The sequence below is a fragment of the Myotis brandtii genome, unplaced genomic scaffold, assembly GCF_000412655.1.
Source record: "Myotis brandtii unplaced genomic scaffold, ASM41265v1 scaffold450, whole genome shotgun sequence".
NCBI lineage: Eukaryota > Metazoa > Chordata > Mammalia > Chiroptera > Vespertilionidae > Myotis > Myotis brandtii.
The window spans coordinates 534218-555027 of NW_005367210.1; the positions used below are offsets into that span (position 1 = coordinate 534218).

Below are 20810 nucleotides of genomic sequence, written 5' to 3' on the forward strand. Positions count from 1 at the left end.
GACCCTTTCACAGGGGTCGCCTAAGACCATCGGAAAACACATATATAATTACATATTGTTTTTGTGATTAATCACTATGCTTTAATTATGTTCAATTTGTAACAATGAAAATACATCCTGCATATCAGATATTTACATTACGATTCATAACAGTAGCAAAATTACAGTTATGAAGTAGCAACGAAAATAATTTTATGGTTGGGGGTCACCACAACATGAGGAACTGTATTAAAGGGTCGCGGCATTAGGAAGGTTGAGAACCACTGGCATAGAGTCTCTGGACGAGGCCGGTCACAGTGGCTGCCTGCTGGACTGGGGGCTGAGGAAGAGGAAGGCTTTTGGCTATTTCCTTTACAACTGTTGACTCTTAAAGACATAGGTGCATGTACTGCCTGATAAAAATAAAAAATGAAGGGATCAGTTACATGCAAATTCACACCAACACACCCCTGCTTTACTTATTTATTTTCTGTGGTTTTTAAAAAATCTTCACCCGAAGATATTTTTCCATTGATTTTTAGAGGGAGTTGAAGAGAGAGGGAAAGACAAAGAGAAACATCGATGTGAGAGAAACACATCAATTGGTTGCCTCCTGCACCAGCCCCGACTATGGCCCCTATGGCCCCGGGCCGGGAAGGAGCCTGCAACCGAGGTACGTGCCCTTGACTGGTATCGAACATGGGACCCTCCAGTCCACAGGCTGATGCTCTATCCACTGAGCCAAACCAGATAGGGCAACACACCTCTGCTTTAAGAGTTTCAGTTCCATCCCATCACCATCAGGGCGGAGCTCAGACTCTCAGCTGTTCCTGCTTATCTGGCCCCATCCAGGCAGCATCCTCTGTGGTGCTCGGCACCCACTGGCCGCCAGCTCAGTACCCAGGCTCTCCGAGACCGCTGTGCCCACACTGTTTCCTCAGCCACTCCTCTCCCGTGAGGCTTAGCTGCCTGGTGAAGCTCTCACCAGGCTCAAGTCTGAGTTGGTTCCTCTGGCTTTCGTGGTGCCGCTGCACCGTGCCCTCTCCTCTTCCTCATCTGTTCAGACCACACGTTTACTGATGCTCCCGTGCGCTGGGCTCCAGGGACCCTGGAGATGGATGGAAGCCATCTTTAGCGTCGGACCTGCCTCCTTGTCTGTTCCCGGCCCGGCACTCTTAGAACACACAGAAAAGCACACAGTCCTGGGATTGTGTGATGTGTTCAGTTCCCGCCCCTGGTGCCTGTGAATGTGACCCGCTGTGGAAATGGGGCCTTTGCAGATGGAATCAACCCTGAGATCGTACTGGACGAAGGAGGGCCTTGATCCGATGACTGGTCATAAGAAGAGGGAAATTTGGACACAATCGCAGACACAAGAAGGAGGAAGGCCAGGCGACGACAAAGCTGGGATTGGAGCGATGCGTCTTCAAGCCCAGGAGCCCCAGGAGCGCCGAGGATTGCAGGCAGCCCTCCCAGCGAGGAAGGCGCAACGGGCGTCCTTTCCTGGAGCCTTTGAAGAGAGCATGGCCTTGCTGACACCTTGATGTTGAACTTCGAGCCTCCAGACTGAGACATTGACCCTGTTGCCTTAGCCACCCAGCCTGTGGTCATTTGTTCCTTCAGCTCTAGGAAGTGAATACATACACTAAACCAGTCAGCACCTAAGAGAATTCTAGGTGGTGACAAGTGCTTTGAAAAATAAAACAAAGCATGAAAGAAAACAGGGCCTGTGGTGGAGAATGACCGGGAGCAGCTTCACTTAAGCCAGGGTGGTCAGGGAAGGCCTCTTGGAGGAGGTGACGTTTCCGTGGAGACCTGCAGAATGAGGAGCCTGCCCCACGAGGATGAGGCAGAGGTGCTGGGGGCAGGGGGACCAATGGGCTTGTCATGTTTGAAACCTCCTGGATGCAGCTCTGACAGAGAAGGACACTTGGCGGGCATCTCTGTGGAAGTCCCCAGGAGTGACCCAGGAAGGGACTGTTCTCTCTCCGCCTCCCTAAGGCCTCAGAACCTGCTGGATGGCTGATGCGGGTCCGTCAGCCCGGCCGGCTGGCAGCCGATGGGCTGGCGGAGGAGGCCAGCTTCACAGCTGACACTCTGAGCTGTAATTGTGATTAACTACCGATTAACTACCGGGTCCTCTTCCCTCCATGAACCTGAGGCTGCGGGTGTGACAGCTGCGGAGTGAAGCAATGAGGCCAGGAAGGGGTTAATGGGCTGCCCCTCCATCTGAGCCCTTCAGACAATGAGAGGGGGTGGGGAGGCCTCTGGTGGGGGTGTGTGGCATCAGCTGGGGTGAGTGAATGGAGGGGACAGAGGCCTGGTCCCCAGGGACTGGGCGTGAGTGCTCTCCGGGAGAGGGGTCAGGCTCCCCCCCTGCTATTATTTCCATCCATCCGCATCAGCTTCTCCCCTCCCCCGCCCGGCCAGAGCATCCCAGACGACTGCCCTCTTGGCTCCAGAGAGGGCAGCATCTCCAGCCCCACGGAATTCTGAAGTAGAGTCTGAACGCCAAGGAACTGCGGAATCCTGAAATGTCAGGGCTGTGGGGGAGCTCATCTATTCCTGTCATTTTCAAACTTGTTTGCTTAATTATTAGCAGTGAAACCCAGGAGCCCCGCCCCCAGCTCATTCTGTCCTCAAATAATAAATAGTGCATTGACTACATTCAGAACAGACTGGGTGCCAATCTGTCTCCTTCATCCCCAGTTCTGCTCCTTAAAACTGGGGCACCTGCCTGGCCAGTGTGACTCAGTGGTTGAGCGTCGACCCATGAACCAGGAGGTCATGGTTCGATTCCTGGTCAGGGCACACGCCGGGGGTTGCGGGCTCTATTCCCCCAGTAAGGGGGCGTGCAGGAGGCAGCTGATCAATGATTCTCTCTCATCATGGATGTTTTCAACTCTCCCTCTCCCTTCCTCTCTCTGAAATCAATAAAAGCATTAAAAAAAAAAACACCTTAAAGAAAAAAAAAAAGCTGGGCACCTTGGGAGACTCCTGACAAATGTATAAACTATGTAACCACCACCACAATTGATATGTAGAACATCTCCAACACCCCAAAGTCCCCCAATGCCCCTTTGTGGTCAGTATCCTCCCTGATAACCTCTGGTGTAGTAGATTGAACAATGGTCCCATAAAGATATCGAGTTCTAATCCCTGAATTTTGTAAATTTTATCTTATTTGGACAAAGGATGTTTGCAGCAGTGATTAAATTAAGGATCTTCAGATGGAGATTAGTTGATTATCCAGGTGCACCCTGTAGGCCATCACAGTGTTCTTATAGAGAGAGTCCAATATGCGAGGAGGAGGCGATGTTACCACAGAGGCAGAGACTGGAGTGATGTGGCCACAGCCAAGGAATGCTGGTGCCACCAGAAGCTGGGAGGGGCAAGCAAGGGCTTCTCTCCTGGAGCCTGGGGACGGAGTGTGGCCCTCCTGACACCTTTATTGCAGACTTCTGGCCTTGGGATGGTATAAAAACAATGTCTGTATTTTAAGCCGTCCAGATTTTGTTACTTTGTTACAGTAGCTCTAGGAAATGAACACACCTGACAACCATGACCTGTGGTCTGTCTGGATAGTTTTGTCTTTGCAAGAAGGTTAGATAAATGGAATCCTACAGGATGTAGCCTTTTGAGTCTGGCTTCTTTCACGCAGCATAACACATTTGAGATTCATCCATATTGTTCCATTGATCTGAAGTCCGTTCCTTTTTATTGCCGAGTAGTATTCCAGTGTGTAGATACACCATGGCTTATTTATCTACTAGAGGCCTGGGTGCAGAAAAATCGTGTACTTTTGCGGGGAGGGGTTCCTCAGCCTGGCCTGTGCCCTCTCACAGTCCAGGAGCCCTTGGGGGATGTCCGACTGACGGCTTAGGCCTGCTCCCCACCTCCACCGCTGCGCTCACCAGCCATGAGCCTGGCTTCTGGCTGAGCAGCACTCCCCCTGTGGGAGTGCACTGATCACCATGGGGCAGCTCCTGTGTTGAGCGTCTGCCCCCTGGTGGTCAGTGCGTGTCGTAGCGACTGATTGTTCTGCCATTTGATCGATTTGCATATTAGCCTTTTATTAGATAGGATTGATCAGTTGAAAGGTATTGGGTCATTTTCAGTTTTTGGTGATTATAAATAATGCTGCTATGAACGTGTGCCTACAGGTGTTTGTGTGGACATAGCTGTCATTTTTCTAAGGTATATACCTAGGAGTGTGATCACTGGGTCATACTGTAGGCATTTCTATAATTCTGTAAGAGACCTGTTTTCAGATGTGACTGAACCATTTTGCATTCCCACGAGCACTGAGTATTGTCCAGGTGTGTGTGTGTGTGTGTTTGTGTTTTAATTTGGTCTTTTTAATAAGTATATAGCGATCATAGAGTCTTGGGATTTTATTGGGAGGATTAAATAAATGTATTGCTGAGAATAATGCCTAGCACATTAACAAGTGGCTGCTGCCTTGGAAGTGTTAGCCTCCTTTTTGATATCCCTCTGGGAGGCCAGGACATAGCCAGTAGTGGAAATCTCAAATGCCAGGTGGACCAGGTAGGGGTCTTGGGGGGCTGGCAAGCACATGTTCTTCTTGAAGGTCATAGTCCCTGGGAAATAGACCATGAGCTGGAGACTTGGGTGTCAGGTGGTTTTTGAGGGAATGCTCTTGAGATCTGGGGGGAGTGAGGAAAGCGGGGTCAGGCAGTTGCAACAGAGGCCTCGGGCAGTCCCTCAGGAGCTGGGGAGCTGGGACAGCCTGCGGAGATGTCACGTTCTGAACAGGTCAGGCCTCTGTGCTGCTCCCTGACCAGTCTTTGGAATGACTGTCTTGAGAGAGATGTAATCTTGGTACAGCAGCCTCTCACTTGAGCCATCAGCAGCCAACACTGAAGGCATGCGGATGCTGGGGCTTGATCCAGGTGACATCCACCAGCTGGGAAAGCAGGCCCAGTGGCCAGAGCTTTCATTTTTTAAGAGTAGCTGTAAATCTTCATTTTGATGTTGTCTGCCAATTGTTTTAAATGCTGGGAACTCGCCCAGCTGGCATGGCTCAGTGTTTGAGTGTGGACTTATGAACCAGGAGGTCATGGTTTGATTCCCGGTCAGGGCACATGCCCAGGTTGCTCAATCCCCAGTGGGGGGGCATGCAGGAGGCAGCTGATCAATGATTCTCTCTCATCATTGATGTTTCTAGCTCTCTCTTCCTTCCTCTCTGAAGTCATTAAAAATATTTTTTTTTAAATCTAAATAACTTTTATGTTATCTGTATTTTACCACAATTTAAAAGTAAAACAAAAAGAAAGAAAAATTTTCTCTCTGTGGTACAGCTCCAAGATGGCCCCAGTGATCCGTGCCTCCTGCCACCCATGCCCTGAATGATGCCCTCTGTCACTGAATGGGCTTCCTTGTGGAACTGGCAGGATAGCGTAGAAACGAGACAATGTCTTGTCTGAGGCTGGGTTGTAAAAGGCACCGCAGCTTCCATCTTGTCCCGTCTCGGGGGGCAGGCAGCCACCAGGTCATGAGGACACCCAAGTAGCCCACGGACAAGAACTGAGGCTCTTCGATAATGACCTTGAGTGAGCACTTCAGTGAGCCATCCTGGAGGCGAGTCCTCCGGCCCCATCCAGGCTGGACTTCACGAAAAATTTTAGCCTGAGCCACCCCGGCTAAGCGACTCCTGAACTCCAGACCCACAGAAATGGTTTGTGACGTACATGGTTATTTTCCTCTTAAGCACTGTTTCCAGTTCATTTGTTATGCAGCACTTGATAACTAATGATCTTATTACAGAATTGTGTAATCATGTGTGCCTCATGATTACAGTATCTGCAGGGGATTGGTTCCTGGACACCTCCCTCCCACCCCCCAGCAGATACCAAAATCCGCAGATGCTCGAGTCTCTCTTTGATAAGATGACGTGGAACGATGCATACAGTTGGCTCTCTGCATTCACGGATACCCAACCACAGATGGAAACAACCACGGGCGGACACAGAGAGCCAACTGTATTTTTTAAAAATTTTCTGTGTATAAGTGGACCCACACAGTTCAAACCTGTTTTGTTCTAGGGTCAACTGTATGTAACAATTTCTCTCACACCCACACATCAAATTCTGTTAGCTTCCCTGGCCGCTGGGGGCTGTGAGAGGGGAAGTCTTCTCCTCCCTTTCCCAGAGGAACGGCTCCTGAGACGGCCAGTCAGAGGGTGGTGTCGGGGCCAGGAGGAGTGTGCCTGTGGCCCTCTTCACTCCAAGCACCCAGGGGACCGCCCTCTGTACAGTCAGGAGCTGCCGTGGCTGAGCATGTGAGTGTGAGAGTGGGTGTTCCCATGCAAACCTGTATGTCTGTTCCCGGCAGGCCCCAAGCAGCGGACTCTGGAGTTAAAATCCCAGCTCTTGTGCTCCGGTCGCGCTCTAGCTGTGTGGCCTTGGACTAGTTGTCTAACCTCATAACTTGAGACTAAAAAATTTTTAAAATATATTTCTTTATTGATTTCAGAGAGGAAGGAAGAGGGAGAGAGAGATAGAAACATCAATGATAAGAGAATCATTGATTGGCTGCCTCCTGCACGCCCTACTGGGGATCGAGCCCGCAACCCAGGCATGTGCCCTTGGCCAGAATCGAACCTGGGATCCTTCAGTCCACAGGCTGACGCTCTATCCACTGAGCAAAACTGGCTAGGGCGAGACTAAAGGTATTAATACCTACCTCATAGGACTCTTAGGAGGAATTAATGAGTTAATACATGCAGAAGGCCTGGGGGCAATATTAGCAGGAAGGGTTGTTGGTGGTTATTATTATGGGCATTGGTAATCCCAGCTCTGCCAAGGGTTGGTGGTGGTTATTATTATGGGCATTGGTAATCCCAGCTCTGCCATGGTACAGGTCACTTTGCCTCTTTGGGCTCAGTTTCTTCACCTGTAAAATGGGTTCTTCTTGGCACTATCCATAGGACAGAAAGAGGATTCAAGGAGATTGTGTATGGGAAGGACTTGTTCTGGTTCAAGATTAGTCCTTGGTTATGCACGTATATGAGCCTCTGGGTGTCTGCATATGTGGGCATGGGAGCACACATGGATTCCTGCCTTCCCTTTGAATGCTGCCCCTCCTCGCCTGCAGAATCCTAGCGATCAACCCTCCAGACACCCCCCCTTTCTTGGCTCTCTTTTCCTGCTTCTTGGGCCGCAGTGTCACCTGCTGGCCCAAAGCTATATGGCACCTGGAGCCCATTGCCTGCATAACTAGGTTATAGGGAAGGGAATCTACACTTGAGAGCCTGCTGGGTGCAGAATATGATACATATTTATGCCTCTATTTTATAGAGACTGAGCCTCAGGGAGGTCACACAGAGCCAGCTGAGAGCTGGGATTTGAATCCACATTCCATCTCCCCCCACTCCAAACACCCTCCTAGGGTGAGTTCAAGTTCTGGGTTAAACTGGCCCTTCCCTCTACTCAGAGGGGAGCCAGGAGCGGAGGTCAGGGGTCTTTGGGAGAATGTCAGGGTTGTCCCCCAAGGTCAAGATTGCAGATGAAAGAGCACTGGACTGAGAGTCCCCAGCTGGGGTCTCCCTCTGGCTCACCCAGCCATCAGCTGAACAACCTTTGGAAAATGCTTTATGTATGTATGTATGTATGTATGTATGTATGTATTTATTCTAGCATTTATCATCTTGGAATATAGACACTGTGGAGAGAACACTTAATGTGGGTGTTGGGCTCTAATGTGAGGAGAAACTCATAAAAATAAACAATTTTTAAAAATATGTATTTTATTAAAAAATATGTATTTTATTGATTTTTTTACAGAGGAAGGGAGAGGGATAGAGAGTTAGAAATATCACTGAGAGAGAAGCATCGATCAGCTCCCTCCTGCACACCCCCTACTGGGGATGTGCCCGAAACCAAGGTACATGCCCTTGACGGAAATCGAACCTGGGACCCTTCAGTCCACAGGCCAACACTCCATCCACTGAGCCAAACCGGTTGCAGCGGTTCTCAACCTGTGGGTCGCGACCCCTTTGGCGGTCGAACGACCCTTTCACAGGGGTCGCCTAAGACCATCCTGCATATCAGATATTTACATTACGATTCATAACAGTAGCAACATTACAGTTATGAAGGAGCAACGAAAATAATTTTATGGTTGGGTCACAACATGAGGAACTGTATTTAAAGGGCCAGAAGGTTGAGAACCACTGGGTTAGGGCAAAATAAACAATTAAAAAAAAACACAAAACTTCCCAAAATCTTTCAATCGCCCATAAAGTACAGTACAGGCAGTTTTCTGAACATCATCCTTTGCAGTAATAAATACACTAACATAAAGAGGGGCAGTATGTGGTAGCAGTTGCATAGATTGCTATAATTTTAGGTTCAGCTCTCACTCAGATGTGTGGGATTGTGAACAGTGGGCCCCTCCACTCCCTGCTTCTCGCCCACAATTGGCTCCTGTCCAGGCAGCGCCAACTCTACACCCACGCCGTGTATATCGTTCTCTCTTCTCTCTCTCTCTCTCTGGGCACACGTGGTTGCATTTCTGAAGTTACATAATAAAAACAGCTAGTATTCCTGGAGCATTTGTTATGCACTATTCTAGGCACTCTTCTGAGCTCTCTACTTGCATTAATTTGTGTCATCCTCCTCACAGTGCTATGAGGTAGGTACTGTTATTACAGATGAGGAAACTGAGGCACTGAGAGGTTAAGCAGCTAATCCAAGGTCACAAGGTCACACAGCTAGCGAATGGTAGAGCCTGGGCTTGAAACTGGGGAGTCTGAGACCAGAACTCACACTCGTAGCCATGATGCTACCCACTTGAATGGAGGCGCCACGGGAGCCACGCGTATGTGTCTGTGTGTTCACTGTAAGCCCACAAGCCCCGTTAGGCAGCCAGAATCTGGTCTGGGTCATCTTTGCATCCCCAATACTGGTCCTTTCATCCAGGGCCCACTCTGGGTGTGTGCTCAGTAATTGTGTTTGGACAAAGCATGAGGCTTGCTGAGCCCCAGGTCCTTCATCTGAAAGACAGGAATAATAGCACTTCAGATTGCCCCAGTGACCTCTTAGGTGAGAAAGCTCTTGTCAAAGATCCTTGGTTGTCCCTTGCCCACCTCCTGTTCACCTTTGCCCAATTTAGTGGCTGCACCAGCTCAGGAGAGCTGATTGTGCACATCTTTTCCCAGCTTTGCATTCAGTACCATCATGTTTGTAGCTTGAAATCAGCAACCATGAGAATATTTACACCATGGAAATGGGCAATGGAAACAGGTTTTTGTTTTGTTTTTTCCTTTATAGATGTTAAACATTTACCACTACCAGGAGAAAATAGATCCTCTAATGATCACCTTCAGGCAGCAGTACAGTGGAGTGATCCTGCCTATTGGCTCTGGAGCCAGACTTCCTGGGTTCAAGCTCCAGCCCTATCACTTACTGTGTGACCTGGCTCAGTTACTTAACCTCTCTGAGCCTCATTAGTCTCGTTCATATGAAGATTACCTATTTCATTAGGGATTCCATGCGATTGTCCATACAGATGCTCTCTCAATACTAATTAGTGTTATATATCAAGCTAGGAGGTGGGGAAGCTCTCTTGTCTCCACATGCTCGAAAAGGTGGTGATGGGAACGGGACTTGCAATGTCACAGAGGACCCTCAGCAGGGACAATGTGTAACCAAGGTCAAGGCCCCAGGGAAGGCTGTTTTGAGCACTGGCAGGCCAGATCTCTATGAGTCATGGACCGTGTACCTGATGTTTGGGGAAAAGGGTCCTCCTCCAGTTCCTCAGAGGGAAGGCTGCTGTTAGCTAGCCGTGGACCCCAGAAGAGATCTTGGAGGAAGCTGGTGATCTAACCCATGATTCCTGCTGCTCTCCCCTCCCCTCTCTTCTTGCTCGTGAGCACACCCAGAGGAGTGCTGTGGGGTTTGTAACATGAGATGTAACATATATAACAAGAGTAGTACAAATAGAGAGAAGAAAGCATAGAGCTATATAGGAGTGACATTTCTATATCTTACTGTAATTAAGTTAGTATAAATCTGAAATAGATTCTGATAAATGAAGATGTATATGGTAAGTGCAGAGCATTCATTAAAAAAAGTGAGAAAAAACTATTAAAAAATTAAAATGTTACACTAGAAAGTACTCATTTAATGTAAAAGAAATCTGTAAGGGAAAAATAGAGGGAGGGATAGACACAAGATATATAGAAAACATAAAGTAAAATGATGGGCTTAAGTCCAGCTCTACTTATAATAGTATTAAGTGTGAATGGAACCAATCCAAAGGCAGAGATTTTCTGAGTTGATAAGAGACCAACCTCCAACTGCTGTCTCTAAGAGATACTCTAGATTCAAAGATACAAATAAGTTGAGAGTTAAAGGATGGGAAAACATATATTATCCAAAAGCAATCATAAGAAAGCTGGATTGGCCATATTAATATCAGAGAAAATAGACTTTCCTTTTTTTGAATTTATTGGGGTGACACTGGTTAACAAAATTATACAGGTTTCAGGTGCACAATTCTACAGCACGTCATCTGTACACTGTATTGTGTGTTCACCTCCCCAAGTCAAGTCTCCCTCCATCACCATTTATCCCTATATCCTAAGCACCACCCTCTCCCCTGGCCTTCACCACACTGTTGCCTGTGTCTAAAAAATAGACTTTAAAACAAAATATGTTACAAGAGATAAAGAAGGATATTTTCTAATGTTCAAAGGGTCAATCCATCAGGATGATGTAAAAAGCATAAACATATATGCACGTCACAACAGAGCCCCAAAGTATATGGAGCAAAAATGGACAGAATTGAAAGGAGAACTAGAGAATTCAGTAATAGATGGACACATTGACATTCCACTTTCAATAATGGAAAGAACATCTAAGCAGAGGATCCAGAAGGAAATAGAAGGCTTGAACAACACTATCAGCAACTAAACCTGAAAGACATCTATCTATTGAACACTCCACCCAGCGACAGCAGAATACACCTTCTTCTCAAATGCACATGGAAAATTCTCCAGGGTCGACCATTTGTTAGGCCACAGAATGAATCTTGATAAACTTTAAAAGGTTGAAATCATACAAGTATCTTCTCTAACCACCACTTCTAAGAAGACTGTGGAAGGGCTCCATGTGAAGCTTTAGCCAGAGGATTTCCTGCTGATTGTGTGAAAGCTGGAAGCTTCTAGAAAACGTTCAGGACATCTTTCACCCTCACCCTGGTGAGCATGAACTTAGCTAACTCATGGGAAGCATTTAGAAAAGTGCCTGACGTGCAGAAATCACATGATACATTTTATTTGTTATTATCCTCACAATAATTGCACGGGGAAAGCGTCATCATTTTCCCTATTTTACAGCGAAGGAGACGGAGACTCGGATGCACAGTAAGTTGAGGTCGCACAGATTAAAACCCAAGTTTGTGAGACTTCAAAGCCTTGTATAGATGCAGAGAGGCAGATCTGAGGACTTTCATTACTGTGTGTGTGTGTGTTTTCAGTAGCTTAAAATTGGAAACAGTATAGATTTCCATCAACGGAAAACCATTCAGTAAAGGCCATTCAGAAAGGGCTTTGTGGTGGTTACAAGAAATAAGGTCACCCTATACACAGGGACACGGAACCATCCCCTAAGACATTTTGTTCAGTAGAAAGAACATCTGAAAAAAAAGTTCTATAACCCACAGGAAACAAAGCCAACTATTCCGTAAGATCTAAGTGTGTGTGTGTGTGTGTGTGTGTGTGTGTGTGTGTGTGTGTGTGTGTGATCTTTGGAATAAGAAGCAAATGAAGGTGATTTTAAACAATAGGATCTATTTATAGGAGCCTTCCTTTCTTTAGACTTCATTGAGCTTTAAAATAACACACGCTTGGAGAGCACAGCGAAGTGTCAAGAAGAAAAAAAGAAAACCACAGATATCCCTCTCTCTGGGTTCACTGGGCTAACGTTTTTATATATATCATTCCAGTCCCCTTCCAGTGTGTGAGTGTGTGTGTGCACCTCTATATACATATAGAGGAACGCACATTTAAGGATATGAGAATTCTGCTGTTAAACCACATAGAAGCTTATTTCTCTGTCACATTAAATCTGGGTCTCAGTAGGAATGGTGGCTCACAGTCATGATTTCAGGCTCTTACTATATGTTTCCTGTATTATTCTCGACCTCTGGCTTCCTCCTCATAGTCTAAGACAGTTGCTCCAGCTCCAGCCATCGCATCTGCATCCCACCAGCACGAAGGGGTAAATGGGAAGTGGAGGTCCTGCTTCTGCCTTTTAAGTACACAACCTGGAAGTCATACACATTACTCTTGGCAATGTTTGTCTGATGTAAACACATGGCCGTTGATAGCCGCAAGGAATCCCAGGAAATGTGTTCTTTACTCTGGGCTCCCATGTGCCAGCTAAACCTCAGGGGCTCTATGACTATAAAGAGACAGGAAAGTGGACTTTATAGCAACTAGCAGGGCTTCATTCTCTCAATAATAATATCTTTCCTCAGCAAAAGAGAAAGTTCTGTATCTTATCTTTCATTCTAACCATTGAACCCTGTGAGAGAACAAACCCTCCTTCCCCCAGGCCAAACTACAAGTTGTAATAGAGCAACTTTCTTAAGGCACACCCAGGAGCCAGCTGCTCCCAGCAATTTCCAAATGAAAGGGCACTTCCCCCAGATTTGACCTTTGATAAATATATTGAGAGAATCAGAAAAGGCCATCCCATTGCAAAACCAGAATTGCAAGACAAGGTGTGTGACAGACCTTCTCTGGTGAGCGAGTTTCAGCCCCTCTACTAGTCATTCTTAAAGCGATACATTAGACTGTGTGTGCAAATCACATCCTGCTACAAAAGCACTAATTTCTCGTTCCTTCTTTTCACTTCCAGAGGAATTTGAGTGTGTGTGTTATGGAGTGGAGACCATAGGACTGGATTGAAGTTTTCTATTTATCTCTCTTTAAATTTATTCATTTTAGAGAGAGGAAGGGGGGAGAGAGAGAGAGAGAGAGAGAGAGAGAGAGAGACATCGATTTGTTGTTCCACTTATTTATGCATTCATCGGTTGATTTTTGCATGTGCCCTGACTGGGGATCAAACCCGCGGCGTTGGCATATCAAGACCATGCTCTAACCAAGCGAGCTACCCAACCGGGGTGAAGTTTTCTATTTTTATTTCAAACCAGAAGACAGTGAGCCAGGGGAGGCCCTTTATCTCCATCTGAAGCCAAGGTTTTCTTGACTAGTTCACATGCTTTGAGACTCATGCCTCTGACACAGAAATACCAAGTAATGCAGAGCCTGGGTGGCCTGGGTCCAAGGCCTGGCTCTGCCACTCACTGGCTGTGTGACCTCAGCCACGGCACTTAACCTCTCTGTGCCTCAGTTTCTTCATTTGCAAAATAGTGCTCGTAATAATAGACAGTACCTTTAGGGCTTCTGTGAGATTAATTCAGTGAAGTCTCAGGAAGAACCCAGGGCTTGGGGAGGCCCTTCCTCAGCAGATGACCACAGGAATGTCCCCCTCCCCCCCCTGGCCTGGCATCTGGCCAACCAGGAAGGGCGGCAGTGGGAAGGCTCTTTAGGGCTATCAGGTTGACGGTCACCGTGGTGGCCATCAGTGAGGATGAAGGGTAGATGCTCCCTTTTGGGGGGGCATTCCCGTGCTGACCAACCCCGAGGAAGCGTGTGGTGTAATCCCTACGGATTCTCCTTCCGATGACTCTGCGGGCCTCTCCTTAAAGTCGCGGCCTGCTTTTCCATTTCCAAGTTCCCGGGCCACTTCCTCCAGGATAAATGTGCAGTGTGGTACCTTGGTCCTATGCCATCAGTTCATCAGAAAGAACCCTGGATTCAGAGCGAGGGTCTGTGTCCTGACTCTGCGGTCCATTTTTCGGGGGGCTCTGGCTGGGTCATTCCCCACCTGGACCACTGCTAGCACATGAGCCCATTTGCAGGGCCTGGGACACACACAGAGGCGCAGGCCCTGTCTCTGAAGCATTAGAAGGTGCTCACTGAAAAACAAAAAGGCCTATAAAATGGGAGGGAGGTGCTTTTATCATCCCCTCTTGCCCTGACTCTGAGGTCCATTTTTCGGGGGGCTCTGGCTGGGTCATTCCCCACCTGGACCACTGCTAGCACATGAGCCCATTTGCAGGGCCTGGGACACACACAGAGGCGCAGGCCCTGTCTCTGAAGCATTAGAAGGTGCTCACTGAAAAACAAAAAGGCCTATAAAATGGGAGGGAGGTGCTTTTATCATCCCCTCTGTACAGAGGAGGAGACAAGGCTAACTGAAAGGTTGTACGGCCATCGAGACTTCTAAGGATGGTGAGTGAGAGCAAAACCACAGAGAGGGGCATGAAACGAAGGCGCCTTCTCCATATCCTATCGCTCGCCTTCTCACCTCGTCCTTGGCAGCAGATACCAGTGTGACCAGCTCTGTACTGTACACGCTCTTCTGCATCTGCTCTCTGTGTGTGTCATTAATCTTGGAGCATCTTCCTGAGTCAGCAGAGAACTTCTTGCTCATTATCAACTCCAGCCTTCTTTCTGCGAGGGAATGCCCTGAAACCACCCACACGCCCTGGTAGAGGCTGTGCTAACACGAATGGGAGAACTTCTCCGTGCTAAGGAGGGAGACATCCCTTCTCCCTTTTCTTAGAGCATTTACTTTAGAAAACCCAGCATCCTCTCACCTGCAGTGCTAGTCTTCCAGTTGCAAAACAACCTCCCCCGTAAAGATACGAGTTTCTTTTCCCCTGTGGATAAGGACAGCTAGCTAACACAGAGCCACCCCAAACAGGTGAATTCAGGATGAACTGTGACAATTGGTGCTGCCCGGCCCTCCCGCAGGTGTAATTGGTTGTATTTGCTTGTATAGAAAAGAGAGGGGTTCCTCTCCGCCTTTGCATGTCATGGGTGGACTGCCTGTGATGTGCACCACAATCGGTTTAATGCTTATTCAGTAATAAAACTGTTTTCTTTCTCTTCTACTTTTGTGGAGAGGCTTTCTGGGTTAGTGGGAGACTTTAACACGGTAAGTGCCACGCCTGTTTTGCCTTCCTTTCCGTTGAGCCCGCGATATCCGATTTCACCGATACGCTGGCAGCACCAGTGACTGACCGGTCCGGACGGAAAGTATGGTGTCCGTCACCAGTGACTGACATGGTGTTTAACGTGTTAAAATAAACGTTGTCTCCAGCACCTTCAAACATCTTCCTGCAGAGGGCTGGCTAAGTGAATTTGGCACCTCCATACAGTGGAATACTATGCAGTCCTGACAAAGAACAAAAAAATGCTCTCTTCATTGTCATTGCTGAGTCAAAGTGCAAGCTTCAGAGTAGTTCATATTTTTTTCTGTAAAGACTCTGTCTGTATTTTCTTACATTGGCATGAGTTCTGGAAGAGTAAAGGAGGGACGAAGGAAAAGTGCTCGTGTGTGTTAAGAGGAACTGGGTGGATGGGGGAGGGAAGAGGGATGGGATTTTTTTTTTTTTTGCTGAGCACCATTTCATATTTTCTAATTTTCGAAACATGTGACTATATTATCTATTAAAAATAAGAGGAAGGGGTGGTAGCAAGCCAACGAAACAAACCGAGAAGGAAAGAAATCCCAGATGCAGACATTCTCGAAGCATTTGATTCTGTTCGTTTCTGAGCTCAGTCTTGACCTTGAAGTCAACTGAACGCGAATTATATTGATACATTTTCAGGGTTCATGGTGGACTTTTTCTTGGAAGGCTGACCTTAGAGTAAAAGCAGGGAATGTCTTTATTTTAAAAAACACACAAAAAGTAAAATTAAAAAAAAACAATCAGGTAAAACAACGGTCAGGTAACTAACGCCCTCCCGCTTTTTCTTGGAAGGCTGACCTTAGTGTAAAAGCAGGGAATGTCTTTATTTTAAAAAATACACAAAAAGTAAAATAAAATAAAAAACCATCAGGTAAAACAACGGTCAGGTAACTAACGCCCTCCCCCACCCTCCTCCTCCCTCCAGGCCGCAGACCTGCTTCCCAGGGTCCTCGGGGTCCAGTGGTCGGCCTTGCTGAGCTGGGGGTGGGCACTGGGTGTCGCCCCTCCCCCACCACCTCTCTCTGCCTCTCAGGAGGTCATGGGTCAGGAGGGATGATGGGAAGGGGTGAGTGGGGTACAGTGTCCCTCCATACTGGGAATCAGGGACCCCTCCCCCGAGATTCCCCCATTAGCCGTGTCTTCCAGAAGCTCCTGTGAGGACAGTGGGGAAGGGACATGGGGCAGGGGTCATCTCTCAAGCCCTGGCCACTGTAGGTCACTCTTCTCATTACTGTTGGGCATCAGATCAGGAAGTGGCCCAGGCGGTTTTGCCACACACGGGTGTCTCCCTATCAGCCCTCTGTCAGGTGTATGAGGTAGGTGCTATGTATTACAATCCCCGTTTTATGGATGAGGAAATATAGGCACAAAAAATCAGGTGACTCCCCAAGGTCGCACAGCTGGTCAGAGCCCGCCGCCAGCTGGGTGCCCCAAGTCAGTTCCCTCCCAAGCGTGAGGGAAGGAGGCCCTGAGAGAGTGGAATTGCAAGCACCTGACTCAGAGCTGGGGGAGGGCTGTGCTCTGCATTTCCAGGCTCCCTGGGAGGCCTGTGGAATCAGCCACCTTAAGGAGGGGGGTTTGTGTTGATGGTTCAAGTCCTCAGGCTCTGCCTCAGAGACCCCCCACCCCCCACCCCAACACTTTCCCAGTGACCTTGGGCCCTTGCCTTGTCTCCCTGGGCCCCCGTTTTCAGCTGGCCTAGGCCCTAGGCGGAGCACTGCAGGCTGCAGAAGTCCGCCGAGGAGAAGATCCGCCACACGTTGACCAGCGGGAACATGAGCAGAGCTCCGAGCAGCGAGCCCAGCTGCACCGCCGCCCCACACCACAAGAGGGCGCTGCGGCTACGGTCGCGCAGGATCACGCCCAGCATCACCTTGACATAGCTCAGGCAGCCAATGAAAAGCACCCACGAGGCCACCTGCAGGGACAGGGTGGGAGAGATGCAGAGTGCTGGGGGCTTTGGGGCGACCCCTAGGGGCCAAAGGTGAAGGATGACCTAATAGGGCTAAGGGAACCCCATGATTTGACCCCTCCCCAAGGGCAAAGGGGAGCTCAGTGGTTTTCCCTCCCTCACGCTCAAGTCAAGGGCCTGTGGGAGAAAGCCACTGCTGACAAAGACAGGGTGGGAAGAGTGTGGCTTTCCTTCGAGAGGCTGAGCCATTACCTTGGACCGCCCACCTCACCTTCCCAAGTCTCCTCTCCCAAATGAGAAGCAACCCCTCACCACCATCACCCCCACCCCCTGGGGCTTCCCGAGGGAGCAACCAGAGACTTCGCTCAATAGAAAGGGCTATACCCCGTGTCTCCCAGGCCCGGCTAGGTGAGGGCACCTGTGGGAGCAGATACTTACGATGGCGACTTCTCCACTCCAGTGGCCCTGCATGAGGGGGCAGGGGCTCATCACCGCCATCGCCATGTTGTAGGCCCCGAAGCCGGTCCCAAGTACTGTGAGGACCCCCAGGAAGAGCAGAGACCTAGGGCAGAGTGGGGGAGGTGAGTGAAAAGCCTGACCTCTGCCCCCCCCCCCACCCCCTTCCCGGGAGCCACATGGAATGGTCAGCATCTCCAGGGTTAGAGGTTGAAACTTCCAGGCCACCAGGCTCCCGTGGGTCAGTGAGGCTCCTAAGGGACAAGTCACCCTGAGCGTTCGTGGCAGGCCCAGCATCCCAGCAGGAGAGGCAGAATGACTGGCGCTACACGGACCTGGTTCTAATCCCAGTTCCACCATTTAAGCTGGAAGATTGGTCCCTGAGCCTCAGTGTCCTCACCTGGGAAACGAGCCTTGGGGGACCTGTGGGAGCAGAGCGTGCAGTGTCTGGCCCTGGCCATGGGCCCTACCTAGTATTTCACCTGCTGCCATTTCCTCCCGCAACACCCCCAGCCTTAGACAGGAAGCTGGGCTAGAGAGAAGGTGGCTCTGGTCAGGGCACTGGCGCTGCAGATGTGGTGTGTGACCTCGGGAATCCCTCTCTTCTGGCCTCAGCTACCCTCTATAACAGAGGCTTGCAGGATCTGGGGGCCCTGGGGCCAGCTTGGATGCCTTCCATTCCGAGTCCAGGTCTGACATTGAGGATCCTGTCCTTCCTTCATTGGAAGTCTTGCCCCTGGGCTCCATGTTCAGAACACCAAGGCTGCCCTGTGCGGGGTGAGAGTGAGGGTCTGCCCCTGCCTCTGAAGAATCTTTCGGCTCCAGGATTCTTGGATTCCTTGACTCTCAGATTCTGTATTGCTAACATTCTGAGCGTCTCAGGTTCCACAGCTCTGTGGTCTCTGGTCCTGCTTCCCCAGAAATCTCCAGCCTCCACCAGTTTTTAAGCCCCAAGGAAGACAATTCAGCTTTCTGGCAAAATGGCATTTTCTGTCTTAACTCTCCTGTACTCATTCTCTCTCCTTCCGGGGCTGGGGGAGGTGGGTGTGGCAGGTGGGGGTGAGAAGGGCTGGGGGAGGTGGGTGTGGCAGGGGGGGGTGAGAAGGGCTGGGGAGGTGGGTGAGGCAGGTGGGGGTGAGAAGGGCTGGGGAGGTGGGTGAGGCAGGTGGGGGTGAGAAGGGCTGGGGAGGTGGGTGAGGCAGGTGGGGGTGAGAAGGGCTGGGGAGGTGGGTGAGGCAGGTGGGGGTGAGAAGGGCTGGGGAGGTGGGTGAGGCAGGTGGGGGTGAGAAGGGCTGGGGAGGTGGGTGAGGCAGGTGGGGGTGAGAAGGGCTGGGGAGGTGGGTGAGGCAGGTGGGGGTGAGAAGGGCTGGGGAGGTGGGTGAGGCAGGTGGGGGTGAGAAGGGCTGGGGAGGTGGGTGAGGCAGGTGGGGGTGAGAAGGGCTGGGGAGGTGGGTGAGGCAGGTGGGGGTGAGAAGGGCTGGGGAGGTGGGTGAGGCAGGTGGGGGTGAGAAGGGCTGGGGAGGTGGGTGAGGCAGGTGGGGGTGAGAAGGGCTGGGGAGGTGGGTGAGGCAGGTGGGGGTGAGAAGGGCTGGGGAGGTGGGTGAGGCAGGTGGGGGTGAGAAGGGCTGGGGAGGTGGGTGAGGCAGGTGGGGGTGAGAAGGGCTGGGGAGGTGGGTGAGGCAGGTGGGGGTGAGAAGGGCTGGGGAGGTGGGTGAGGCAGGTGGGGGTGAGAAGGGCTGGGGAGGTGGGTGAGGCAGGTGGGGGTGAGAAGGGCTGGGGAGGTGGGTGAGGCAGGTGGGGGTGAGAAGGGCTGGGGAGGTGGGTGAGGCAGGTGGGGGTGAGAAGGGCTGGGGGAGGTGGGTGTGGCAGGTGGAGGTGGGCAGGGCTGGGGAGGTGAGTGTGGCAGGTGGGGGTGGGCAGAGCTGGGGAGGTGGGGGTGTGCAGGTCTGAGGCCAGTGAGGGCATGCTGGGCAGAGGGGTAGATGGGAGGCTATGGGACCTAAGGTTTCCAGACCCCAAGGTGAGCTTTTCTCCCAGGTGGGCCTGAAGCCTTTGCATCAGAACCACTCGAGTTGCTCATTAGAATCTGAAATCCCCGGTGCTGTCTAGGCTGGCTCAGCCTGCATTCCCCCAGTCTGCCCGCCATTCTTTAGAGCTGCGGCTGTAAGGAACCAGCCTGGGCTGGAGGCAGGAGGGCAGGTGGGGTGAGAAGGGCTGGAGGCAGGAGGGCAGGGCTGAAATCCTAGCAGTTAAGCAGGGACTGCCTTTCTCTGAGCCTCAGGGGTCCCATTCGTCAATGGAACCTCACTTCCTGCCTGGTCCCGCTTCTCAGGGGCCAATGGCAGGGATGGCGGACACACTGGACCTGCCATGCTCCGAGCTTTACAAAATCAGCTCATCTCCTGCTCCCGGCCACCTCGGAGGTAGAACAATTATTATCCCCATTTTTCAGATAGGAATCCCTGAGGCACAGAGGGGTGGAGTGACTTGTCCAATATCACACAGCTAGTAAGGGGCAGAGCTGAAATTTGAACCCAGGCCATCTGGCTCCAGAAGCCATATTATTAGCCACTACACTATTAACCACTATAGTTGATGGTGGGGCCTGGAATTCTGGTTTTTGAACTGAAGTGCATCCCCAACCAGAGCTCCCTGGGGCCAGTAGATGGCAGACCTGTTCGGCAGGAACATGGAGAGAAAGCAGGCCAGAGGGTTGGCCATGGAGCTGAGGGTGGCGGACAGGTGGTAGGCTACAGGCCCGTAGGACAGGCAGGAGTACGTCTGCACGGAGGGCAGCACGCCGTTGGTGAGTGCGTTCACAAAGGCCACCAGCCCGTAGATGAAGAGCAGGTGGGCTGGGTAGCGGGAGGCCGTTTTCTCCTCCTCAGGCTCCTGGCTCGTACTGCTGTCCGCCGGGCCCGAGGGGCCCAGGTCCTCTTTCAGTGGCCGGATAGAGTAGAGGGTGACCTGGGAGGTGAGGAGGTCTTCTGTGGAGGTCTTACAGCGCCTGGGGTGGCGCTGGAGGAGGAAGAAGGCAAGGAGGGAGCAGGTCATCATGAAGGAGAGCAGCAGGAAGAAGACCAAGGGCGAGAAGTGAGCAGGGAGGTAGCGGCTTTCCAGATAGACCATGGTGGGCGCTGTCCACATGAGACCAGGCACAGGAGTGCTGTCATTTCCCTGGGGAAGACAAAGCAAGGGTTATCGGACCCCTGGGTGACGCTGGGACACAGGGGAAATCATTAATAATGATAATACACAACAAATTTGATGCATTATTATTAACTAGAGGCCTGCTGCACAAAAATTTGTGCACTCGGGGGGCATCCCTCAGCCCAGCCTGCCCCCTCTAACAGTCTGGGAGCCCTCACAGGATGTCCTACTGATGTCCCTG

The 20810-nt window shown here is 50.5% G+C and overlaps 1 protein-coding gene across 1 annotated transcript in view; it reads right to left on the minus strand.

The window, feature by feature from the left end:
- Window positions 1–16598: 16598 nt before the first annotated feature.
- Window positions 16599–20810, minus strand: part of SLC52A3 (solute carrier family 52 (riboflavin transporter), member 3) — a 21206-nt gene continuing 16994 nt past the window's right edge. Inside the window, exons 3-5 of the mRNA XM_014546553.1 lie at window positions 20094–20596; window positions 17402–17525; window positions 16599–16969 (exon numbers count right to left, since the gene is read on the minus strand). Of these exons, the coding sequence (XP_014402039.1) occupies window positions 16757–16969; window positions 17402–17525; window positions 20094–20596 (840 nt within the window). The 3' untranslated portion in view covers window positions 16599–16756. The remainder of the gene's footprint in view (window positions 16970–17401; window positions 17526–20093; window positions 20597–20810) is intronic.